We start from the raw sequence: 27,939 nt of genomic DNA, 5'->3' as shown, positions 1-27,939 counted from the left end.
AACAGAGAAGTTGATTTATTGGTTCAGCCTGGCACCACAACTGAAAGGAAACACAGCCTCGAGTCCAGGACATGGGAATTTCAATAATCCAGCTTTTTAAAAAAAAAAACATATTTAACAATTTTATTTTTTGGAAAGAATCTAAAGTGATGCAACTGCACACCATAGAGGCTGCATATGATGTACGCCTGCTACTCTGGAAAGATAACAGGACCAGCCTGCTGTGTGAGTGTGATATCTGCACTTCCTGACACTAATAGTCTCCATTAATGCCCTGCTGTTTGGAAACAAATGCCCCGTGGACTCATCGTTGACCCCTCAAATATAGAGTTACACACGCACATAGCAGTTTTCAGACAGCTTTGAGATTCCTTTATTCGTCAGCTGTCCATTAAAAAAACACATCTTTCTTTTTTCTTTTTTTTTTTTTTTAAATAACAACAATCTTTTTTTTAAAACAATATAAAAAATGGATCTGTGAGAATGTTCATTTCCAGTTTCTAGCAAATGGTGTTAGTTTGCGTGTGTTGCTGGATTTTTCTCAGGACGTGAATCCACATGTTGAGAGGAGGCATGGGGAATAAATAAAGTTTTGTCAAAGGCTGTGTGGCCGTCGTCCTAGATTCTGCTCCTCTTCCTCAGCGTCCCCTCGTGTGACAGTAGATCAGACTGATTCTTCCTGTGTCTGTGTGTGTGTGTGTGTGTGTGTGTTTCTGTGTAAATACATCTTAGTTTTTCAAGTGTGTGTACGCACAACATTCACTGCATGTACACTGCGTCTTCCCCCTGGTGTCTCTATCAGAGCTCGTCACGTGACGCTCGGGAGGCGGGAGGCGGCGAGTCTCCGGTGACGCTGTTCTGTGCCACCTGGTGGATGCGTCCCTGCTGGGCCGTCTTGCGCGCGTGCTGCCGGTCCCAGTCTGTGGCCACGGCCTCGTCGTCCCAGATGGTGGAGGTCTCTGTGTCGCTGATGTAGCCCGGCTCTCCAGTGTAGTGTGTGGGGTAGATGAGCAGCGGCTCCACAGAGAAGGCCTTCAGGTCCCGAGGCTCAAAGTGTGACATGAAATCAGTGCTGGGAAAAAGACAAAAACAAGAACATCAGACAAAGTGGACGAGGACAGTAAATTATGATCATTGTAATTGATGAAGTCTTTTTTTTATGACATATAATGAGACACATGTCAGTACTTGGCCAACGACTTGAGTTAATATAAATTAAAAGTTCATTTCGTTGCATCTTCTGACTCATCATATTCTATTATGTGGAAATGCTGGTGTCCGCACCATAATGTAATATCAGCACAGACAGCACATTTACAGGAAGTCAAATAAAGGAACAACTCTTTTCTATTGCAGCCAAATGATGTTGTAACAAGGATGTTTTTATTCCTGTTTTAAAAATATCTTGTTGTCCTTGTGAAAGGCTGGTGACCTTTCAATCATGTAAAACACCTACCTACCCACCACTAGTTCATTTATATGTGTATTTATGAGTAATAACTATATTTTCACAGACATTTCCTGATCTCCTGCACCATTGTAAAGCATCTTCACATTATTACAGTACAGGTTTTCCATGTGACTTATATTAAAGCACACATGATAGAGAAGGTAAGGGACATTTCCTTTGATTTTCAACTCCCATCATGTTTGAACAAGGTCTACTATCATAGTGTGTCAATGTGGACCTGCAGCAGAGCCACAGGGAGGAATGAAGGCTGTTTGGCTTTGACACGTCAGTCTCGAGGAGTCACGCTCATGGAGACAGAGGTCACCACACAGGTCACCACACAGGTCAATTCCCCAGCTGCCCAACTGCCTTTTTAAAGCCGGTGAACACTCAGTGGAGACAGTAGAAACGTTCACCTCTATCAGCAAACACTCTCTCTCTTGAACGCAGCATCAACAAAATGAGACATTTAAGCCTCTTTCACAGTCACTACACTTCCATGCACAGTGAAGTCGAGCTCTTGCACCATACAACTGCCCTTCTCTCAATTTCATGAGTTCTTTCTTTAGGTTTTTATTTATTAAGAGATGAATTTTGCATCATAAATGTTTATATCGTGAACTGTTTACCGTTCCATGTCAAAACAAGCACTTTTATTTTGAAATGATGTGAAATATCATCATAAATACTGTTATTTTGAAATACTTTTTCCCAAAATATTTGACTTTTTTTCACTTGTCTAGCTCCCTACTGACCAAACTCAACACTCAGTGGCCCCCAGGCCCCCAGGTTTAGATGCCCGGACTGAGTGAATAAATCATATTGAACAGTGACCCAAGTTTAAAAAAGGATGACTTCAAACATTAATGTTTGTAACCGTTTGACTCCACAGCAAAAACTGAGCAGATTAAGAAGAAATGAGTGTGTTCACTTATATTCCCACTGAGGATAATTGGAGCCACAGCTGATAAAAAAACTGTATTTATTTTAGAATCATTCGAACCAGTAGAGAATACACATTAAACTCACCACAATCACTCTTTTGTGTAATTTCTGTTTGATTGTTTTAGCAAAAAATATAAAGATAATATAATATATGTATACATATACTGTATATATAAAAACATTAGAAAGGAGAACTCAGGAAATTATCATTTTTAATTAGTTTAGGAAACATAAATAATTCTCCTTCTGCCAAAAAGCAAATGTGCATTACACAATATTCAGGATTTAAACTCATTTTATAGTTTTCCTGCCACTTTTTCTCCATTTATGTTCATATGACTTTTTTGCTCCATTTTTCAGTCTCTCACTGTTGAACACACACACACACACACACACACACACACACACACACACTGTGCGTTTACCTAGTAATCTATACAATGCACACTGGACACACAAATCTGTGTATTTATATAGTAATACACACACACACACTTGCACAGTGTCCATCTCTACCCCTCCCCCACACTCAGGCCTCTATCAATGGGAATCCTGTCCCCGTTCTCCAGCCAGCAGGAAGAGCCGCACTGGCCCAAATTCCTCAAAGAGAGAGAGACGGAAGGGGGAGGAGAAGTGGGTGACAGAGGGGGTGGGTGTGCAAAAAATAAAAATTGAAGCCTGTAAATAGAGTGAAGGAATGCCAGTGGGGTAAAAACAGGAAGAATATGAGGAGAATAATGAGAGCAGAGGTGGAGGGCTGTGTTTGAGGATAAATATGGGATGGAGAGCGGGGGTAAAGGTGGAGGTGCAGGAGAGCAGGGCCCAGCAGGAATCCTCCACAGAGAGAAGATACAGAAAAGCAGGCATTGTGCAAAGCACTGTACCCACTGAACCCCAAGAACAATCCATGCCCTGTGTCTGAGGGGAACGTGAGACGGAGGGGGGGGGGGGGGGGCAGTGTGGGGTAGTGGTGAAGGGACATAATCAGGAGGGAAGGAGAGAAGGAATGAGGAAGAAAAGAGGACGCATGCAGGGAACATAACTAGGATTTGAACGTAAAAGAGTTTGTGGTCTACCACCAGAACACAAACCAGGAAACTGCACTGAAGAGTCCAAAAAGGAGCATATGAACATGTGTGTCTGTGTCTATGTATAGATAATTATTGTGCACGCCGTCCTTTCGTCTTTCTGCACTGCTTTATTTTTGCCCCAGAGTCAGTATTTAGTTCTATGTGTGCATGTGTACATTTTTATGACCTTGTACTTCTCATTTAGCTTTTTTTTTTCTGAATGTGGATTATCTGATAATCTTATGTAAGATGGCAGTTCACCTGAGCCCATCTATTTGTGCTGCTGAGTAAATATTTGCTCACAAACAAAAGTCATCTTAAAATGGCCTTGTGTCTCAGTTTGTGGACATATTTCCGTAGCTTTGTGGTTCCATGAAAACAATCTCTCAATGTCTTTGTATCACATGTACTGCACTGTGCCACGTGTCAGCAGTAAAACAGAATAAAACTTGAGTTTGGACTGACTTGGGGTGTTTGTTGAACATGACTGGCAGGTACTCGTCCACAGGCAGCATCCTCGTGAATGGAAGCGTGTCCACCAGCTTCCTGGCCCCCTGCTGAGACAGCGCATAGCCCAGCGTCCAGTACGAGTAGTCGGCCTCCACCAGGTTGTTCACGCCCTCCACTGATTTCTCTGGCTGCTGCACCTGCATACGCTTCCGTCCCACGTAACTGCAGACAGAAGAGACACAAGGTGAGCAGATGAGACTTCATTCACATTTATATATATCTATATATATGTATATTCATATATAGATATATAGATATACTGTGTATATATATGTGCAGTATGTAGGCAGTTGATTGGTGCTTTTACATGAGGTCCCAGTCCAGCTGGGCTTTATCGACGTCTTCCATTATGGCCTGTAGCCGTCGTTTGAACCAGGGCTCGAACCTCACATCGTCCTCTAAAACAAGAACCTTCTGGAAGCCACGCTCGATCACCTAAAAATAAACAGCAGCGACAAACATCACCTTTAAAATCAGAGGTGAATAATGAACATTCTTGGGTTAACACATATATATATATATATATATATATATATACATATATATATTTATATATATATATATATATATATATATATATATATATATATATACATATATATATTTATATATATATATATATATATATATATATATATATATATATATATATATATATATATATATATATACATAATCTCTATATTCCAACAGTCTCTCAGTGTGAGGCATCGGACATTGATCTAGGAGAAACTTTTCCAGTTTCGCACAACAATTTATTGTGTTGCTGTTTGTCGGTGAATAAAAGTTCTTCATCAAATGTGTTCATTCATGTCAAATTTGGAAAAACTCCAAACCAACATACTAACCCTGTGAGACAGAAAGTCTCACTGTATAAAGTCTACAACACAAGAGAATGTTGGTCGTCAATGAATAACAAAACAACAACAAGCTTTCTAACTCATTCATTAATAACTAACTATATCTAAACTTGATTTGAAAACTTTGTTGTAACAATGATTCTTGACAATAACTCTTGAGTTGAGTGTGTAGGTCGCACACATGAAATATGGCCAAATCTACTCTACCAATGCCAAAGAGCTTCTTCTGCTATTGACTCTTGTTTATTGGGTTGGATGATTGAAGTCTGAAGGAACATATTATGAATACATCATTTAAAAAAGTATTATATGAAGATGAAGATGCTGCTGGATTTCTGTGAGTGATAACGGTTACTCTTCACAGCACATTCAGCTTTTAAAAAGACGAGACTGCAGTCGTCTGTTCTAACTGTGACATTTTAATCTATTGACACCCATTTTTTTATTTATTTAACATTTATTTTACTAGGGAGTCACATTTAGATTAGAATCTCTTTTAAAAGTGAGACCTACACTTCTGCATGTCTGCAACTGTGGGAAAAAGCCAGACTACCCTGAGAGAACCCACACACACACAGGGGAAAACATGCGATCTCCACAGAAAAGCCCTCGGTCTAACCACCAACTGGTTGTTAGGCAACACTGTTAACCATTATTCCACCATGTGGTCCAAATGTAGTAAATCGGACTGGTTGAAAGTGCCTTTTCACTCTTGTTCAGACGTGAGAAACCTCAGAGCCGACAGGGATTCAGAATTCAGGGATTGGATCTGTGCTGTTACTGGACAACATGATCACTTTTCCTCTAAGATATTATATATATATATGTATACATACATCTATGTATATATACATACATAGATGCTGATTCCCTCACCTCTGTCCAGATAGAGTGATGACTGAGGAAGCAGCCGATCTCCCCTCTGGTCAGGACTCGTCCAGAATAAGGATCTTTGTAGCCCGGCATCATCTCTATTCCCAGAGCCTGTAACTGGGACGTATTCAGAGCCCTACAGTGAGAGAGACTGTGTATTTATCTGTTCACTGTCATGTGTCATGTGTCATGTAGCTGAGTGGGTCACAGCAACACAGCCACACACAAGAAGGATTAAGAATTGAAACCCAGTCCAGTGTAGAAATGTTATAGAAAGGTTATCACCGAGCTGTGACCTACTTTCCATCCACTGCATCCGTCAGTGTCGCCTGGAGACCGATGGCGGTCATTGTTTTCAACATCCTGGTCCTTCTGTCCAGCCGTCGCTTCAGGTTGATGAGGAAAATCTAAACAGGACAACACACATCAGGTGTCTCTGGTTGTGTTAGTATGTTCATACTGGTTTTTAAAACAATAAAAAAACGTTATATATAAAGTTACATGGAAGTGTCTCAAGCTCATCACTCACTTTTTCGAAGCCTATCTTATCATGTGGTGACGACAAGGAGTTCAGGTACTCTGAGGTGTCAATGTCATGGTCGACTGTTGACAGGGGGAAGAAGGAGGGGACAGTGTTATTTTATATATTTCTTCAGGTGGTTTGTCAGAGAGAGGAGAGAGAGGAGAGGGAGGAGGTGGGGGTCGGATAGATGAGAGATAGAGCAGAGGAGTGGGACTGAGGATGTAATCAAGGAAGGTCAGGTGGGTCAAGGAGTAGAAACAAATCTGACAGGAAAAGTACCTAAAACATGATAGATACTGATGCCTGTGTGTGTGCTTGTATTACACTGGCATAAACACTGCCCTTGTCAGAACCACTATTCCTCATGGGGACCGAAACCTGGTCCTCATGAGGTATGACTTCATTTCCGAGGAACTGGTTTAGTTTTGGGGTAAATTAGGGCTGAATTGTGGTTAGGGTTAGGAATTCCCTGGTCTAGGGTTAGGGTTAGGCATTTAGTTTAATGTTAACATTAGGGAATGCATTATGTGTGTGTGTGTGTGTGTGTGTGCATACTCACTCAAAGCCTCAGTGATTGTGTGTGTGAAACTGTCACTTTCTTCTTGCACATTTTGCTGAGCCTTGAGAGGGACTGGCAGAAAACCGTAGTGTTCTCTGTTACACACATACATCTGCACACCTGGAACACAACAAGTCGTTGTTATACATTCAGCTCAACCAGTAAAAGAACAAGTGTTTCTGTTGGAATAGTGTGACACACAGTGTTGGGCAGGAGAATGTCCAGAATAAACGTGGCAGACGTTCTTTCTGCACCACCGTAAAAAACTACTTTTAAAACAAACTCTAAAGACAAACACACACAAGTGTGTATATGTCTCACTTCAAGTGACATTTAGCACCAGCAGCATTAAGTGGCTCCATGCTTTGCTCGTGATGCAGCGATTATACGTTTACATGTGGCCTTTCAGCGTCTCCCTCTCTGTTTGTCTGAGCGATGGAGATTGGGTACCTTGCTCAGGGTAACCCCAGCCCTTGACCTGACAGGGATTTGAACCAGGAAATCTCAGGTTACAAGCCCAATTCCTGTCCGCTTGGCCATGTCTTATTTTTAACAATAACATAAACATTATTCTAAATGATTATGGTAGTATAAGTAGTCTGGAGAGGGTTGTATCCACAGATTGTATATAAAAATGGATAAAGTTTTCCAGCTACAAAACAAACCCCAGTTAACCTGCATAAAAAGGGCCATTGACTTCTTTCTCACTGCCAGTTATTTTCCTCTGGTGAGTCGTGCCAAACGTTAAACAATTTATTTAATGAAACTAATTAGAAAGATGTGATAAATGCACTCTCTGTTTTTCTCTTAAGTTTAAAATAGAGAACCTTAATGGTTGTGTTATTTCCCAGTGGGTCATCACTCACATACACATAAAACCTACAAACACTGACACTGTTACACACTTAAAAACAGCCACGTGTACAATCAGGACACACACACACACACACACACACACACACACACACACACACACACACACACACACACACACACACACACACACACACACACACGGCTCCATTTCTCCCTGCATGTGCTCGCTCATCTGCTTGTAACTGATGTGTGTATTACACAGTTTTACACTGGCGCACATGTGTAACACATGTGTGATTCACAATTGAATAATAATGACTGTGTGAAGTAAAGCAGTCGTGAGATATTCAAACTCACCTGCTTGACGTGCCGAGAACGCAAACACCATGATGTCATCGAATGCCCAGCTGTAGTCCGGGTGAGGAGGGTAGAAGGCCAAGTCTCTGCTGGTTTCACGGCGCAGGTCTAACAGGAAGGTGCTGTGCACCATGGGAACAGGGTAGCAGCCCAGTCGCTTCCACTCCCTGATCGGCTGATAGTCTGGCGTTCGCTTGTAGTAACCCTGACAGAGAAGAGCGAACATGAGGCTGAGGTAAATCCAGCTGATGCACAGGCAGGCAGGCAGGCAGGCAGACAGACAGGCAGACAGACAGACAGACAGACAGACAGACAGACAGACAGACAGACAGACGGACGAGTTAAAGTTTAAACAGTACCTGTGGAGTGATGCCACACCAGAAGTTGGAGTAGAGGGAGCGAGACTCTAACATAGGAGCCACCAGCGTCAAGTTCTCAGCCATCATCAGGTTGAGCACGTGAGGGTTCGTCAACAGGTTGTCACTGTCAACAAACTACACAGAGAGGAGAGGAGAGAGGAGAGGAGAGGAGAGGAGAGGAGAGGAGAGGAGAGGAGAGGAGAGGAGAGGAGAGGAGAGGAGAGGAGAGTTTTAATTAATTTACCAAACACTTACAACATCGTGCACAGATGTTGCTCTCGTCATGATTTCTGTTGTGCGTTGGGTCGTGACAGGCATTTTGAAAAAGTGGCTAAAACACTTTCACTAGTGTCAGAGTGTTTGTGGTTGTGGTTTATTTATTTTAACAAAAATGTTCATTTTATTGATTGTGAATAATTGAAAGATTCAAAAACACTTCAACATAATTAAATCACAGGACAAATAATATAAGTTAGCCCTACAAATAAAAAATTAGAGATAGAGACTAAATGAAACCAACAAGCAAGTTGAATAATAAAAAAAAAGAAAACCAACCAAACAAAAGTAAATAATTCTATAACCTACACTAATTTATTATTGCATTAGCTCTGTTTTGCAGTATGCAATATGCCATAGTGATAACACTATTTACCAGTCACCTATACCCTACGTTCATTTCTTTATAAAACATTTTTTTATTAGTATCAGCTGTTTTATTTATGCGTTACAGCAGCTGTTTTCCATTCACATGTGTAGTGAGTGCAGAAGGAGAAAGTCTGGGTCACGATCTGTCCCAACAGCAGGAGAATGTCGCCATTTACATGGGAATTATGGGAATATCTGGGAATTAACAGGAACACTTGTATAGTTTAAAGAAACTGTGTCATACACAATGTCATGCATACTGTAATGATACAAATGAAAAAACATGACAAAGTTTCCGTTAGCTGCGAGTAGAACTTTATCTTAAGTGCTTAATTGTTTCAATGAACAATCAATTCTTTAATTGAACAATAAAATGAAAGCAACTCCCTGATCAAATATCTACCTGATAATATCATCAAGACTTTATTTAGTCCTTGGGCTCAAATGTGCGGCTTCAATAGTTGAGGTTTGTGGAAATCATCACAGTGCATGTAGGGGGCGTGGCCTCAATAGCCCTGCAGTAAGTATAGTGTGCTACTGTGTATGCGTGTGATTGAGGAATAGCATTGATATTCAACTGTATTTACATCAAATCTGATTATGCTACAGTTTATTATTTACCAACCACATTTATTTTCCCAACCTTCAGTTTTCAAAATTCCCAGTTCATTCCTGTTCATTCCCATGGAAAGTTTCCTATTTTGCAACCGCACAGCTGGCTTAAACATGCAGTCAGCAGGACACAACTCGCTTTGAATTATGTGGAGCTTCTATTTTCACAGTCACTCACACAAACTGTACATGTGAGAAGTCCAGGGCGACTCTCACGTACTGTACAGCCCTCTGGATCCTTTCACACACACGTCAGGTCATGTCTGACAGCACTTGTAATATCCAGTTATTTTCATGCAGGTGTGCAGCAAAAGCCAAACGTCCCATAAGTCGTGTGCCGCAGCTCCCTTCACCTCCATCATCTCATGTTGTTGTCCTGTGTTTAGAGTCTTGTTTATCGACAGTTTAATATTTGTGTTTTCAACAGTTTAAAAAGGTAAAGTAAAAGGAATGTTTTCAACTATAAACCACAGCAAGCAACAGATGAACAATATCTTAATGAATTGTTATTGCATATTTTCAGTTAATGAATAATTAGTGAATAAATATGTTACCAGGATGTAGTCGGCCCATCGTTCCCTGGCAGACTTGAGCGCCGCCTGTCTCAGCTTCATCACGTGGTTGAACCTGGAGGGAGGCCAGTGCTTTGGACCCCACTCGTCTGTGTAGGATCTGATGATAAATAAAAGTAAATATATTCTATTTATTATCTTTACCATGAGAAACTGTGATTATCCCTTTAACACCTAAGCCTCAAAATGTCTGGACCTTTTCTTTTTGGGCCTTTTTTAACCATAAAAGTACCAGAGCATGTCCTGTAACTAAGTGCTTTTGTCCAGAATAACTTCCAATGTCTGACAGTTATTTACAATTTACTGCACGTTAAAATCCTGTTTTATCAATTTAAAAAGAAAGAAAAAGGTTTATTTAGAAAAGCACTGCGGTTGTACACAAACACCAGATTCTGTGTGTTAAATCTGAAATTGGAACAGTATGACACATATTTACAATAACATTTTTGGGGTATTTCTATATCTCTCAATGTGCAAAAACAGGCCAAAAAATGGAAAGCATGTACAGGTGTTCTTCACAAAGACGCTGATTCTCCGGCTCCCTGAAACAGCGAGAGTGAAATTACCGTAATAACCACATGTTGGCTTTGATGTGCAACTGAAAGCAAAGTGAAAAACTAAAAACAAAAAAAAAGCTTTACTGAGAGAGAGTGAGTCATACAGAGACAGTCGTGTTGAGCTGATTGTTGATCAGCGTCGTGTGAGCTCATTTAAACATGGTTAGAATGTAACAGGCACTTATTTACATTTAAAAGTTTTAAAGAAGAACTTTACAGATCTGTTTCTCTCTGGAGCTCCTCCTACAGTTGTTTTTATCCTCACTGTTGTAAAAACTCATCGCTGTCTTAGCTATGTGCATTCAGTGGAGTCATGTCTGTGCCAGTCATTCCTTTTGCATGTTTCTGTGTTTTTCAATTCCCGCCATTCAAAAAAAGCCGCTCTGATGTTTACTCATGTGTGGCCCCTCGCTCGGTCAGACAGTTGTTTCCTCTTCCTCACGCCCTTCCTCTGCTTCTTTTTCTCCGGCTCTGCCGTCTAATAATACGTTATCACTGCCTTGATCTGCGTGTTTACTGCAATTTGTGTTTTTTTCGCGAGACCTCCTGATTCTGAGGACTCTGGCAGCCCTGACATTTAACCATCACAATGACTCTGAAGCTGTTAAATGAGGCTTAAACTCCTGCATCCTGCTGTAAGTCTCACCTCGGCTCCTCCATCGGCCTCCACTCCACATAGTGGTAGACTCGCTGAGCTCCTTTCAGCCATTCTCTCAACATGGCAGTGGTGTTGTCCACATTGTGGTCTGTTGCTGCCCTGAAACACAAACACAGACAACAAAAGTGTCAGTGAAATGAGGCAAACCTTTGTTGAAAAGTGTGAAAACTCATATTTTCTCATTTTTTAGGGATGTCCCGATAGAACTTTTTTCACTTCCGATGCGATACCGATATTGCAGCCTTGATTATTGGCCGAAACCGATATTGATCCGATGCGATATCAGCACGAATCATACATACTTTAATACTTATTTTGTGAGAGAACAACCCCCTTGTTTTCACTATTTTGGATTAGCCCAACCCACACGGGCTGAGTGACTCATGCCGCATGGAGGTGGAAACTGAGTCTAATGATTTGTTTAAATTCCGTTTTAAAACAGAGCAATAACACAGCAGGAAATCTTAATACATAATAAACACACTTATAAAACAGATAATAAATAAAACCATAATAGGACATTACAAGGAGAACAACGCGAGGTGAGAGAAAAGATGAAACAGTGGTGCACATTCCAGTCCAAACTCAATTTAAGTGTCTAATCTGGTCAGGAGGACAAGTCAAAGATTCTTGTGAGAAAAAAACAAACATAATATATAGTAATAATGATATTTGAGACCATATTTTATAGTTAATAGTAATAATTAATCATTTCAAGTTTTTGTCTTGATATGGAACGAAAAAGTTTACAACAAAATGTTTTAATTTATGACGCAAAATGAATCTGTAAATAAAAAAGTGACAGAAATAATAATAATAATTCTGACTTTATATGATGTGAAGGGGGGGGAGGGGCTTCTTCTCTGTGACACAGTGTTCAGGCCTAAAGGACTAAAAATATCTGGAGCCAGAGTGTGCAACACTTTCCCTCCTCTGTTTTTAAATTTAAGTTTGAAGTCTTTAAACAAATGACAACAACAATACAAAAAAAGAAGAGAATGTCTGGAAGAAAAGAGGATGTGCAGCAAAGTCATACATATTTTAAGGGTGAAATGGAAGCGACTATGACACTCTGACATCCACTGACATCCAGACAGCTGGTTGTGGAAGATGACGACAGACTTCTTCTTTCAGATTTTGTGTCATTACTGTCTCAGAGTCTCAGCCTGAGAACTGAAAAGCTTTGTCACTGTTAGACAGACATCACACCGCGGCTAAAACTATGTTAACAATCAAGTACAAAGAGCTCATACTGATCCTCTTTAAGAGATTGTTTGTAAGGATGACATGAGTGTGTCCAGAGTCATTGCAGTTTGAAATATTTATAATATTTGATCAACATTAGAAAAGCCAGTGGACACTAAGATTATTCTAACATCCCAGGGTCGTATCTGACATGGAGGAGTAAGAAATAGATTCTTACAGGAAAGGACACTTTGGGAAGGACCTCCAAATTAGGAGCTGTCTTACACAAAGAAAACACATGGATGCCAACAGAAGATGAAGTAAGAAGATAAGAAAGTTTGTCAAGAGTAAATTCTCTCCATGTAAAATAATGCACTGGTACTAGATTACAGAGGATGGGATTGTGTTGGAAATGTAAGACACTGGGACAGACGGTTGAGTGAGTGGTGGGGTAAGACACTGCCAGCGTCCCTGAGAATGTGTTTAACGGGAGACAGATCACAAGTACATTCTCAGTGGTTAAAACCAGACTAATAAAAGCTGCTAGATTAGTACTTAGTGATGAGAGACTGCCTCATATGAAACTATGCTCATCAAAATTGACAAAAACCACATTAAGGGGCCAACATGTGGGGATTTTTGGTGGGGACTTTGGCCCAAAACCCCAGACTCAGATGTTAGCAGTTCTGCTCCTACCATCCATCTTTACCGCTTTATCCTCGCAGGGGTCACAGGGGCACTGGTGTCAATCCCAGCTGACATAGGGCAAAAGGCGGAGTCACAACCTTGGACAGGTCACCAGTCCAACACAGGGACACTTTGCCTAGTCCCCAAATCTGGATGTTTTTGGATTTTGAGAGGAAACCAGAGACACCCCGACTCCCCTGCTCGATGTCCTTATTGTTACGCCAGAGAATCAATTAATGCAAAAACGCTTGGTGTGGACACATCTGACTGAAAATGTCACCACCTTTCTCATCAGGACCATATATGATAAAGTTATTGTCGTCATTTATTATAATGATATTATCGTTTTCATGTTTTGTGGCGTCAATAAAGAAAGTATTACATTAGTTATATAACAACTAAAGGTTTCTCAAGTGCCGACAACAGCTTTATCATCTCAATGAATCACAGACATTAAAGGCCACTGGTTCAAATGTTGGGGTGAGGGTAAAGTACGACTTGACGTAGATTCTTCAGAGGATTTAAAAGAGCAGACTCAGGCTGCACCATGTGCAACAACTTTACACTTTTACACTTTAAAAAAAAGGTAAACTGACAACAGTTAAGCCAGCGCACACACACACACACACACACACACACACACACACACACAAAATCCATCAGAGCCACAGATGCTTGTTAGTCACTGCTGTGGTTTATACTCTGTTCCTCCACAGAGATTTCCACTTCAGCTCGTGCAGTTGCCTCAGTCTCAGAGACACTGAGCTTCTGTCTGTGGTGGTGAAGTGTGTGTGTGTGTGTGTGCGTGTGTGTGTGTGTGTGTGTGTGCAAGAGAAATTAAAACTGTAAACAAAGTCTGCATCACTGTTTGCTATCACTTCACACGTTCGGGATCCATCGGGAATCTAAATTTCACCTGTTTCTGTCTCTGGATAAAAAAAGTCCCAGTTTAGTGAGGAAAGGTCAACAGAGCGTGTGGTAGAAGTGTGCACACAAACACACGCTTTTAGTGAGGTTTCCACTGCTTTCTGTAATATTCCTTACTGTCCGCGCTCCAAAATAACTCCCAATTAAAGAAACACACGCAAACGCACACTTATGTCCCGAGACTTTCAGGTAAGTACATGACGAGGAAGAAGAAGAAGAAGATTACAGCGCTGATGCTCGTCATTTAGCACAAACACCGGCACAGGAACACCTGTTCTCCTTTAACGACACACTTACACTGAGTGCACACATGCTTATGAGCTCACACAAATAACACAGGCGCATGCACGGTCCTGTGCTACAAACACAGATGAGACGGGAGGAGGCCGAGCGACATGTGCATGGAATCTCAGACGGATAAATTCCTCATGAAACATAATCAGCAGCTGGAAAAGCCTGAAGGAAACAGAACGGTCAATAACTTTAATAATGTGTGTGTGTGTGTGTGTGTGTGTGTCTGCACTTGCAGGTGTGTCCCAAATTATACAGATGTAGATGTTTGTGTCGTGGGTTTGTTTCACAGCAAAGTGAAGAGGTTGTCAAAGTGTATTAATAGGAAGGAGGAATGAGTAAGTGTTTGAGTGTTTGTTTATCCACCCGTTGTATTTTTGTGAACTCGTTAACTCATAAACAACTTTAAGGAGTTTCATCAAATTTAGGACGAACATTATTTTGGATGTAGGGGTCAACTGATAAGACTTTGGTGCTCAAATATCAATGGAACAAACGTTCTCTTGAACTCATTAAGACCTCATGTTTTTATGAACACGATAAACATGTTTGAACCTGTTAACAATTTGTGGTCATTTCTTCACACATGGTGCAAATGTGACCCAAACACAGTTAAAAATCAAACTAACAAAGGAAAAAAGGTCAAACTCAAACCTAAAAACAACATGGAGCAGAAATACAGGGAAAAGACCAGAAACACATGAAAGAAAATCGAAGCGACAGACATGACATGACATGAAATGTGCCATGGAACAAACAAACACAATGAACCAATGAAGGCACTGAGGAGCACATGGACAAGCAAACACAGGTCAAACCCATTAAAGGCACTCATACTTGTTTGGACTGATGTGAATAGCGGCATCAATGCACAACGTGCAGATTTTGTAACCGCACGCAAAGACCGCCCCATTGACAGCAGAAGAAGACGCCAAGGATGGTCATCCGACCCTCAAACCGGCCATATAGCTGATGAGCCGCTCGAACCAGACGTGTCCGAGGGAACTGTAGCATCGTTCTGTTCTTCTTCGTTAGGAATGCGTCCAATTCCTAGCATCCAGACTTATACTGCCACCCAATGGTGACTTCAGATACTACAAGAGCCAGACCCTGGTATACTTATACCAGGGTCTGTGATTTGCCTTAGGTGACGAATAATCAACGTGAAGCCAGGACAGGAAGCAGAACTCAGAGAACAAGGTACACTCAGGGAAAATTTCAAAATAAAACAGGAAACCAGGAGCTGAAAACCACACATCCATCCATCTTCCACCACTTTATCCTCCACAGGAGAGTCATGTGCCAATCTCAGCTGACATAGGGCGATAGGCAGTCCACCACAACCAAATATTCACTTGGACTCAAGAAAGACATTAGAATTTGGTCCTAAATGACTGTGAGCTCAAAAGAATTGTCTTAAAAAAGCCTCAAGAGAATCTTTTCAAATGTGGCATTTAATGTTGTTCACGCTGACTCACACGTTACCTGCTTGCAAACATGTTTTTGGCGTCTTTAACATTCAATTCTTTTCAACAGCTGCATTGTCAGCGGCGACATAAAAACCCACAGGACGATAATTGTAGTTTTTATCATGTGCTGGAAACTCACAGAAACACCTGAGTCAGTGGTAATAAACAGACCTGAACACACATTTACTGCACCGTCACTGAGGGATAAACATGTGCTATGTTCTTACATGTCATCCACCACAGACTCAATACAACCAGGACCACGTGTATGAACACACACCTGTAAACGTCTTTATGAGAGAGCTGGAGTGAGAGTGGGATAATGAAAGAGAGAGCAAGAGATAAAAGGAATTCACTGTTACTGCTAAACACAAACTGCAGAAGTGCAGAGTTTTTTACAAAATCAATAAACAATCAACAATTGTTTTTTTTTTTTAGACTAAAGCAGTAAAATGCTAATGAGAAAATATAAATGAAAATATCGCTGGAAAATCTCGTCCTGGCAGCGGCGAGTCATCGGTCGGCAGAGGTTGCAGGTTGTCTGCGTGTCTCAGGGATGATTGAAAAAATGACACATGGTTTGAATTACTTCAATAAATCGGCACATTTTACCGATAAAGGGGGAAACACTGGTTTTGCAGCTCTGTAGCTCAGACGCACATTGAACAGAAACAGTAAACGTGATCAAATATGTTCACTCAGGATGATAAAGTAGAGTTTTCTGATTTTTTCTGAGCACGTGTTTAAAGAGCGGCCCGCCCACTGCACGCCGCAGCCTCTCCGAGCTGAACACTGTGTGATTTTCCATTACCGACATCACAGCTCTGCATGGCTCTTGATTTCTGGAAATGTGGCAAGTAATGATGTAACAGGGAAACACTCGGACTTAAAGTGCATGTGGAAGAGGAAAACGCGTTTGCTGATATGTTGAGACCTCCTCTTCTTTGTCTTATTTATATTTGAGACGGAGGAAACAACATTCTCCTCATGTTCAGCCACGACAGCTGAACTGTCCTGTGCTGGGACCCAGAGGTCAGGAAGCCGTAGCAGATTCTTTCCAATACATGAAACTATTAGGACTTGGCGTGCGGACACACAGCAATTATGTGATATGCACTGAGGATATCAGTACACCATGTCCTCCTCCTCCTCCTCCTCATCCCTCTGTACTTCTGCATCTCTTTCTTTCTTTCTTGCCTCCTGCGTCTCCTCATTTCTTTTTTTGAAGTTTACATTATAAGCTGCCGCCTCATTACTCGGTTGCCTGCAGGGTTAAGATCCTGCTCCATCTTTATGATCTGCATCTGGACAACACATGCTTGCAGGGGCCTCACTCACACATCCCACTGCTCCTTTGTCCGATCGCTGAATAATATCCACTTTATTCTCACAGGGTTATCTGATCTCACGAGATCACGTCTGATGATTAAAAACATGGCTGACAAGGAGAAACTGATTTAAAAAAACTGATTTAACTCTACGGTAAATATATGTTATGTTGCCATCAAACTCCATGAAAACCAAGTTTGTGTCACAAAACAACACATTTAAACCTAACAGTTGTGGATTAACAACTCCTATGTGCTGTGATATGTTCTATGGACTGTGGTGCTGGAAATAAGTCATTTATCGGTTTATTACAAGGCGACAGTCAGAACAGGATGTCAAACTACATGAAAAGGCAGCTAAAATAATTGTTATTATGATATCAAAGTCCTGATGAAGTGTAGATTTCCCAACTGACACCCATGTTCTCAGGAAGAATAAAACACAGTTAAAAATCAAAACAAACTAAAGAAAAAGGTAAAACTCAAACCTAAAAACAACATGGAGCAGAAATACGGGGAAACACACCAGGAACACATGAAAAATAACAAAATAATTGTTATTATGATATCAAAGTCCTAATAAAGTGTAGATTTCCCAACTGACGCCCAAGTTTTCTGCGCGGATAAACTGAAACCTGGACACGTGGCAAGTACTGGGTGATATAAAATATGTCTCTGATGACCACATTATTTAAAAAAACAAATATATATATATATATATATATATATATATATATATATATATATTTATATATATAAGTTAAAGGTCTCCATCCCCTCATTTCATGATCAACCCACTTGAGTCGTCTCTCCTGTGTGTGCGTGTCAGATTACAGTGAGTGTGTCATGAAGGTGATCAACTGCAGTCTGACATCTGGCCTTAAACACACAGGCTCGTCTCTCAGACCGGCTCTAAAAGGTAAACACAGCTTTGAAAGGTCCCAGCAGGCCAGTGTCAGCTGACTCTTGATTCAATAAACTATCTGGTATCACTTCCAATAATGACCGGCTGCTGCACATAATTAACAAGGAAGAATGCCTCTTTCAGACCTGAGCAGAGGCCTTAATAACTATGCTTGTGTGTGTGTGTGGACTTGATAGTATCGTCTGCAGGCATGTCACGGGAACAGCAGGGCAAAGGAGAGAGGGGAAGAAGGGTGGAGGTAGACAAGGGGAGGGGGGAGGAGGGAGGGGCTGAGGAGACCGGACCTCCTGACTGAAATTCCTCATGTCTCTCAGGGTCAACAAAGATGCCGTAGGCTGATGGGCTCACACTGGAGTGTAATATGCAAAGATATGCATCTTGGTTAAATATTACACAAAGCTAGTGTTGGTAGGAGACAGGATGAACAAGTGAACCTGTGAACCTGTGAACCTGTGAACCTGTGAACCTGAGCTCTAAGACCAGTCCTGCTCAGTAGCAGTGGCTATCTCTGTGGAAAAGATAGTAATACCTGTGCTTTTGATTTGGCACCAGTTACCAACAACAATACCTGATCATCACTTACACGTGACATTTTAACCTCAATGAGAGGATTCAGTGACATCATGCCAGACTTCACAGATCAGATAAATAATGATAAAAGGCATAAAGAGTCTCGTCTGATGTTTTCTTTGATATTCTGACAGTTAGGGGAACACACAGTGGATCACGTGGCCAGCACTGTTGCCTCACAGCAACAAGGTTGCCAGAAGGTTGCTGGTGTACCCCGTCTTTCACCCTATGCCGGCTGGGATTGGCACCAGCAACCCCGCTGATGAATGAATGAATGAATGAATGAAGAGGATTTGGACAGACAGCATGTGTGGCTCCGTGTAACAGCATTTCACAGACTATAAACATTCAGACACACATATAGAAACTCATGATGTGAAACAAAGAGCAAAGGGAAATATAACAAATGATTTAATGAGCGATGGAGGAAAAGACAGATGTGTAGGGCGAGGTGGGAAATGACAAACAGGGAGGGGCAGAGGGAGAGGCCGTGACACTGATGACACACACAGGGACAGATGAGGTCTCATACACAGAGACAGATGGATGGTGCTAAAAATATTTTTCCACTATGAATAAACGAGCAACAGTCTTTCTGATGAATACTCCACTGTCGATGAAAACACTGCCATGAACTGACTGATGAACGGTGGCCCGGTTTCATCCTCACTCCCTTCAAACCAAACCAAACTTCATCTAATTCGACATCTTCCACCCACTCCAGGTGAGACAGTCGTTGTACCAAGATGCCACCGTGTCTCTATCCATGCTGTGCCGCCAAGCTCCGAACACAGGGGGCATAGAAGCGAGAATGCAATGCAGTCCAGGCCAAAATGAAAGAGAGATTAAAATGGCTCAGGGATTATTCCGTCTGTTCTGTGCAGTTGACTGAACAGACTTCCAGGTCCACAGAGAAAACCTTTGCTCTGGGGCAAATGAGACAGAGCTGGACTGTTTGGCAGGTCCAACATCGTCAGCTGCTTCCTGTCAACTTCACAGAGTTTGTTGGTGGAGTCTGAATGAAGAGCTGCCAAAGCTCCAGTCTCTGCGTTTAGCAACTGGATTCAGGGCCACGTAATATACTCTACTTCAAGCTTGAGTCCAAAAAATGTTGTTGTTATTTGTTCACATGCATCGTATCATCATTGTAGCATCAATAAATAAAGTTTATATGAAAAGAAATAATAAATCTGATGTTTGCAAACCTGTCAATGCTGTGTGAAACATTCCTTCATTCGTTCTTTTTAAGTGATCAAACACTTCGACCCAGACCACCATGAGTGTGCAAGACTATGACACTATGACAAATGCAATATATTAATAACTATAATGCTGTTTTAAACTGCCTGGCTGTTTCAAATGTTTCAGACTGACACACATCATGATTTATTATGGGCTGAGGGGTGTGGTTTCTGCATCTTGGGAGAATACAGCCGTGTGTGTGTAAACTGTCAGGAAGACCTGGTAAAAGTGTCTCTGCAAAGAAGCGACAAGACACTGCAGATGTGAGAGTTTTCACGTCAGTGGTTTCATGTCAAATATTTTGTCAATGACGACGTGTTTATCGATTTGACTTGTTGCCAAGTATATGCAGCATCAGCTGTTGATTATGATTTCACTTTGTCAAAGCAAATTGTATGTGTGTACCTCTCTGCCCCCAGTGTTATGACAAGCTGATTATCTGGAGTCAAACCCCTGAGCAGATGTGACAGATGTGACAGATGTGACAGATGTGACAGATGAGGTGATGGTGATACTGATGAAGTGGATGTGTCCTGTTACTCTACACAGGAAGTCCTGCCTCACTGTGGGCCAAATGGTCTCTTTAGGGAAAGTGAGTGTAAAACTGGGTGTGAGTCACAGCTGAACCACACACTCATTACTTATGTGTAACAGTATTTTAAAGACACACAACACAACACAACACACACACACACACACATGAACAGGTCTGAGAAGAGACACACACACACACACACACATGCATTTGTGCTGTGAGTAATAACTACACTTCAGAAAATTAAACACATTTCAACACACGGAGCCAACTCCGTGATCTAATACATGTTGACACACACCAAAGGCACATGCTACTAATCATGAAGTGCCTGCACCAGATAATACACAAATAATTCAATCCATGCATGGCCAAATTTCCCATGTTTCAAAGCCAGGAAAGAAATGTGTGCTCCCACAGAGGAACACACCTGGCACAGGGGAAACCCTGAAGGCTACATTCAGTCATCTGTGTTCTCAAATAATCAATAATCAGTGTCTCCAGGACATAATGATCATGCTCACAACCATAAATGAACTCAAATTCAGCCTTTGGTGACATCAAGTTCTAACTCAGTTTAATTGAGCTAATGCTCTGATTAAGTCAAGCTGAGTCCTTGTGGGGGAGGAGGAAATCGATTTATCGGCCGTGTACGTCCTCCGTATGTATCTCTCTACAAACTTGTGTATGGAATCAGTTTCTTGTTGACCTTTACGTCACAGAAAAAACAAACAGTGAGATGATCCTGCTCTTGTTCTAAAGCATGAATCTCGTCTCCTCGTAGCTTTTGCTCTCGCTGACGCCATCGTGTTGTTGTCTGTTTATACGTCGTCTCCTTTAATCAGACTATGAATCCTATTATCCAGGTATGTTAGTCCGACTAAGACTAGCTAAATTTTAGTCGGACTGATGAGTTTACATGACATTAAGAAAACTGAGTTATTGTCTTAGTCTGACTAAAATCGCACGAGTGTTAGTGGGCACGACACCTCCACCTGGCCCACGTACCCAAACACAAAAAATGAGGATTAACTGTCTAATCCACTTTTATCAGCTGTATCACCTCAGTGTCTTCTAGCTGCTCATTCTGCGTTTGTGACAAAAAAAAAGAAATCTGTTGTTGACATTTTATATTATAAACCCATTAGTTTCTCCGAGATGTGCAGCAGAATCTGCAGCAGCTGTCAGGGAGATTTCAGTTTTCAAAGCCACAATCAACTAAAAAGATCATGAACAAAAATGTCCCACAAGATTACACTTGTTTAAACAGACCAAGTCATCAAACTTGAGTCTTGTTGTGTTTTACAGTGGACAGTGAGGACAAATGGATGGAGACGAAGAAGCAACAAAAGGACAAAGGAGGGAAAAGGAAAGCAGCCACTGTGGGAATGTAGATTAACCAAAGTGTTAAAATGCCCTGAGGGTAATTTTCCCAGCATTGTTGACCACCTTCTCTTTGCCCAACCATCCCCCCCTTCACTCTTTCTCCTAATTCCACACATTCTTTCATTTCTTAACAGCAGGGTGAGAGTCTTTGTCACTGCTCTGCCACTTCCCTGTGGGACCTGCACCCACTTGCAGAGGGAGAAACTCCTGAAGGACTGATTAAGACTGTCAGAGTGAGTCATGGCTGCAGCAACAGGGTGGAGGAGACGCTGATCACTGCAGATTATCCTGTGAACAGGCTCAGACTGGAATATGTCTCTTCTTCAGACCGCCTTATCACTGCCGTACGCCACAATAATCTTTATTTTTTTTACAGTTTTAAGTGTCATGTCATCTTACTGTTTCACACACATGCAGTACAAACACACATTAAAGCTAACACCGTGAATTAAAAGTGAAATTATGAGAACAAACAACACACCATCCATGTTTTTATTACTCCTCTGCTTTCACTGTAATTCTCTTACAACCACGAGGACCGAGTTTTCACAGAAAAATCACGACTCCAACTATGGCATGAAAAAATGTGTGTTATTCTGCATCTGAACAATATTTACCTGGAGTTTAACTTAACTTTCACGCAGCCTTTCACTGGCTTTAAGAAAAAGTATCTGCAGGTTTATGACACTCAGACAACTGACAAGTTCATTTGTCTGAGAGCAGAATAATGACACAAACACCATCACTACCACGCTTAATCATCTCCACTCTTCTTCTCTACTCCACCTTGCTCTGTCTCCATTGTTCTGCGTGTTTAAAAGTAGTCGCGGGAGAGATAAAGAGGAAAAACACTCCTTCATTGTGTCCAAACCGAGTCTCCAGAGAGGAGATGTTATATAAGTCAGGAAGAGTTTCCTCTCACAAACGCTGCAGCTCTACTACGCTCTATACATGTATGCTCCATACTTTCCTACGATACAATAGTTATGCTCATGATTTCCACGCTGTAGATGATCAGCACAGCTACTTCGTGGGCGATGACATGCATCCCATAATAACCACAGAGTCTTTGGCTGGAGTCTAGCTGGAGACCCCCGGACTCACGTCACTCCCCTCCCGGCTTCTTACTGCTCTCTGCAGTGATGTAAAGTCAAACATGCAACATAAAAGAATCGGATTTTGAAGTTGTTTAGAAGTTAAACTGAGTGGATTTATTGTTCCCACTCACAAAGGGATTTCATAACTCATCCACTGTCTCTACGTGTAATTGCGGCTCCGTAATGCGCCCTAAACACAATCTGACATGGACACAGGGACGGCAGTTTGGCATTTATGCCGCGGTTTGGCTCACGCGTCGAGCCATAATGACGACAAACTGAAACAACGAGGCACAGAGCTGCATGAGTTATGGTGAGCAGAAAATCTCATTTTTTTAACCAGCTTAACCACAAATAAACCCATTTTACCCATTTTAACAACAGAAGCATCATTAAATGCTTTTTCACAGTTTCCAACCGGCACTCTTCATGTTTATAATCACCACAGAAACAAATCAGCATCCCATAGTAGAGCTTAAAACCTCATGCACAAGACCCAGAGTTCATACACACATTTATGTCACCAGGTGTAACTTTAAATACTTTAGAAAAGTAAACTTATATGTTAGCGTGCAGAAGCTAATGTTGAGTGCAACCAACCTTGCTTAAAGAACACATATAAAAGGCTTATTCTAAGGCTATGAAAACCAAAAAAAAGAAGTATTTTTAAGTGATTATACAACATCTGCCAATACTGGACCTTTAAAAAGGCTAGTTTTCACTTTTCTGGTCATGTCTGAGAACAATTTGGGGGTGCAATGGGAGCAGAATAATGATGACAAATACACTATTACTACCATGCCAAAGTCTACATCAGAATACTTTAAATACCATAGACATGTTTGCTGAAATAAAATCATTTGCACCTTTAAAAAAAAGAGGTAAGACTTCTATGTTAGAGGCCAATGTGTTGGGAGCAGGAGCTGATGTTGAGTGCCCACAATGCATTTCTTTGTGATTGCCATTTTCCATACTGGTGTTTCTCATGGGGATTATGTGCCTTAAACATAGACTGTGATTTTTCTGCGGCTGCTCTGACTGCAGCACAGACACAGATGCCCCTCGTTCCAGTTGGGGGCCCTACCGCTAGTTAGTTAAACCCACTCACAAAGCCACGCCAGCACTCCGGGCCCCCCGTGCATCTCTGTATTTTTAACTTACTTATTCCGTGTATAACTATTTATTTTTGTTTACATGCATTTATCCTCAGAAGTTATCTGTAGGAAACTGTACTTGCTTGAGTTAAATTGAGTCACACAAACCAAATCAAGACGTTCAGCAGAGGAAAGTGTGGGAAACAGAACAAACCAATGGCTGGAAGGTGCAGCTTTGCAAACATGCACCACTGTGTGACTCTCAAATTCTTTACATGTCTCATCTGCACTCCATCGTCAACAATCTGCCTCCAGACAAAATCTCTGCAGATTTTGTCTGATCCATCATTTCACAGGGCCGTGTGCACACACACACACACACACACACACACGCACGCACACACACACATGCTCACACACATGTCCACACACACACTCACAGTGGAATTTCAAGGCAGTTCTGAGTCCTTGGGGGCCCTGCATCAAACCAGCCCAAACCCACACGCCGCCCCAAAACTCAAAGCAAATGCTTATAAATTTGCTGTTGTTAGAGTCGTTATCCCAAGTTTTCCTATCATTATATTCTTGTCCTTTGTTCGTTCTGCCATCTATGTTTTGTTTTTCCCTGCTCTGTGAAGCAGCCTTCAGTTCCATCAAAGGCCCAATACAAATCTAAAAACATGATACATATGGTTTGGTGCAGTACGGTGTTCACAGAGGAGTCTGGTTTATTTAGCGTGACTGTGCCAGACGGATTCTGTGCTCCTGCTTTGTCCGCCACTAGTTTTGTGTTCAACAGCGTCACAGCAGAGAAAACCACGTGACTGACACCAAACCGAGTCGAGTCGTGCTAGAACTGTGTCATGGAAAAGAGCCAATAGAGACTCTCCTGCAGTCGTTTGCTTCTTTTCAGAAAGTACTTCTAACTAACATTAAGAACAGGGATTTCTGTCATGAGACCAATGACAGCTGATGATCAGGTTGTGAGGGATCAGATGCAGGTAACGGCGTCATTATTTTGAAAGGTTCACTCTAAAGCTGAGTCAGTAACGTTTTCGACAAAACGCCAGTGTGGGGTGGACAGCAGGCATTTTAGAAACAGCACTGATGCATTTTTAAATAAAAATAAAGAAGAAAAAGAGTCATGTGGATGAAGCCTCACACCCTCAGGCTATTCTGTGCTCCCTGCTGCAATGTCACACACACACACACACACACACACACACACAGGCCTTTTAAACACACTTCCAAGAATTCAGCCCCTCCCTCCCTCTAACGTCCTGCTGTCAGACCGACTCAGTGTCTCCTTTCATCCCTCTACCTGCAGGCTTCTCTCCTCAACAGCCCACCAGCTTCATATTATCTCAGTCTGCTCCGACGAGGCCAAACACACCCGCAGGACCCTGAACCTGGAGACCCTGAAGCCCCCCACTCGCCCACTCGCCCACTCAGCCGCCATCGTACCTGCCAGCCCTGCTGTTTTAAAGCCTTGTTTCCGCAGGTTTGTGCTGAATCAGACGGAGGCAGCGGTGATTAAGGGTTAAAGACTAACACGGCAGCTCTTTCATCTTTCCACACAGCGTGCAATTTAGATGCCGGCAGACACACGAGGAATAAGTGCGTCGTAAAACACGGCGGCAACAGTGGCAACAGGTCTTTGAGACCAACACTGACAATCTGTGGACACACGCTGTTTCTCATTACCACGCGCTCCTGTACGCAGACCACCATGAACACAGCCCAGACACGTTTCAAAAACACCTGCCCTTTGACCTCTGTTTTTATCAAGTTCTTCTGCATGTATACATATACAGTATGTATATCTATATATATATATATATAAATATATATATATATATATAGATAGATATACATATTTTTATGGAGCCTCTAGCACTGATTATAAATGTCAGTATTTATATATATATATATATATATATAAATATATATATATATATATAGATAGATATACATATTTTTATGGAGCCTCTAGCACTGATTATAAATGTCAGTATTTATATATATATATATATATATATATATATATATATATATATATAGATAGATAGATATAGATAGATAGATATAGATATTTTTATGGAGCCTCTAGCACTGATTATGAATGTCAGTATTTTAATTGCAGACATGATGCACAGTGATGAGGTCACAACAGTTTAGTCTTCACTTTCCTGTTTGCCCGGCTGAGCTTGAGAGTGTTTGTTGACGTTAGCAGAATCCATTCCTATGCAAACTACAACTCACTGGCTACTTGCTGTGCTCTGCCTCAGTAACACTGGGCTTGACTCAGCCCCCGATGTTTACCGGAGGCATGTGAAGCGTGCATAACATCTCATCTTTTAGATTTCCGTGGAAAATCCAAATTCAGCCTGCACTCTATTGCAGGCAACGGCCAACATTGGCTTTAAAATGTATTATAGGATATTTGCAAACCTGCCAAGATCCCGTGATATGACTAATGACTAAACCAGTAGGCTGAATAAGCTGCTGCCTCTTGACCTTTATGCTTGCACATTTTCTGTTTATTTATTTTGCACAATGAAGAAAATATATCTACCTCTGCTGTGACATGAGCGAGCATGCAAAATATTATGTTCATTTCACTACAGAAGAGACTAATGAGAGTAGCTGGTGCTTTTTTTTCTGGTACCTGAACTTAGCCGATACTAAAATGTGACGTGGACAGACAGTCGGCCACTGATTGGTCAGAGAGTGTCGTCACAGGATCTCACAGAGGAACAGAGGAGTCTGGTGTATTTAATGACAGTACTGAGCGTGAGCAGAATCACCAGCTGTTCAGTTGTATTTCAGTTCAGTGTCAGACAGAGTCTGTGCTCCGGTGATGCAGGAAGTACTGAACCATTCTGTGAATGAACTGATTCTAATGATTCAACACTGAAAACACTTGCTGTACAAGTCACTAGTTTGTGTGTGTGTGTTGAATATAAAGTCACTGCAGGTTCATGCAGACCCCGCCCACATTGAGGAGGTTCTATGCTAATGGTAAAGACTGTCTGATACCAAACTGAGTAGAGTTATATCATGGAAAAGTGCCATAAAAGACCTCTGCAATATTGGTATCATTATCGTTTATCAACATATCGTGCTTCTCTTTTATAAACTGATCACACATAATTACACTGACATAAGTGTATGGTTGTTATAATAATAATAAATAAGGTTAATTACAAGACAAACCACTGTAATGTTATGTTTTTTATTTTATGAGCCAACACTTTTTATCACATGAGCACCTGCAAATGTCTTTACTACCTCCACGTTGTCATACTCTCTCAGGTGTTTGCACCACATGGTCTTTAACTTTAACTTTAAGTTAACTTAAAGTGAACTTTTCTCTCACCAGATCGCTATGCGCTCCTTCGGGTAGTCCAGCCTCTCGATGCAGCCCAGGTAGTGCGGCAGACTGTGCGCCGCGTTACGCGCCACGATGGCGATCAGAACCTTCGGCTTGAGGAGGACAGACTCGGGTTTGACCTGCTGCACCAGCGTCTCCTGCTCCAACGACGCGCCGCCGCCGCCGCGCACCAGAGCGGCCAACAGCGCGCACAGCACACCGAGTCCCGCGGCAGCGACCACCCGCATCTTCACTTCCACGATTCCGCCGCGATTCTCTCCAAAGTGTGGAGCCCGAGCACAGAGAGATAGAGAGAGAGAGAGTGGCTGTGCGAGAGGAGGGAGGGAGAGAGGGAGAACCAGAGGGAGGGAGTGGGAGTGGGAGAGGGAGGGAGCCATGGCGAGGGAGGGGAAAAAGAGAGGGGGGGGGGGTGTCCTCTTACTCTTTTACACTTTCTACGCTCC

At 41.8% G+C, this 27,939-nt stretch overlaps 1 protein-coding gene across 1 annotated transcript; it reads right to left on the bottom strand.

Annotated features, from left to right (window-relative positions):
* On the bottom strand, positions 1-27,798 carry colgalt2b (collagen beta(1-O)galactosyltransferase 2b). Its single transcript, XM_058639262.1, has 12 exons — positions 27,482-27,798; positions 11,355-11,465; positions 10,134-10,251; positions 8,323-8,457; positions 7,964-8,168; positions 6,791-6,910; positions 6,238-6,311; positions 6,009-6,115; positions 5,712-5,844; positions 4,283-4,410; positions 3,931-4,137; positions 1-1,072 (listed from the first exon to the last, which is right to left on the bottom strand). The coding sequence occupies exons 1-12, from the start codon at positions 27,721-27,723 to the stop codon at positions 799-801; spliced, it is 1,854 nt and encodes a 617-aa protein (XP_058495245.1). The 5' UTR covers positions 27,724-27,798; the 3' UTR covers positions 1-798.
* Between the last annotated feature and the right edge of the window lie 141 nt (positions 27,799-27,939).

This window comes from Solea solea, chromosome 9 (assembly GCF_958295425.1).
Source record: "Solea solea chromosome 9, fSolSol10.1, whole genome shotgun sequence".
In the NCBI taxonomy this organism is placed as follows: domain Eukaryota; kingdom Metazoa; phylum Chordata; class Actinopteri; order Pleuronectiformes; family Soleidae; genus Solea; species Solea solea.
Note: the sequence above shows the minus strand (reverse complement) of the source record. Positions and strands in the feature narration are given on the sequence as shown.

Bases quoted from the DNA above. Each gene is read 5' to 3' on its own strand.
- colgalt2b (XM_058639262.1), bottom strand. From the start codon at position 27,723: ATGCGGGTGGTCGCTGCCGCGGGACTCGGTGTGCTGTGCGCGCTGTTG. The intron at 10,252-11,354 runs GTGAGACTTACA...ATTTATCATCAG, and splicing joins AGGCCGATGGAGGAGCCGAG to ATCCTACACAGACGAGTGGG. The intron at 5,845-6,008 runs GTAGGTCACAGC...CTCTCACTGTAG, and splicing joins ACGGATGCAGTGGATGGAAA to GGCTCTGAATACGTCCCAGT.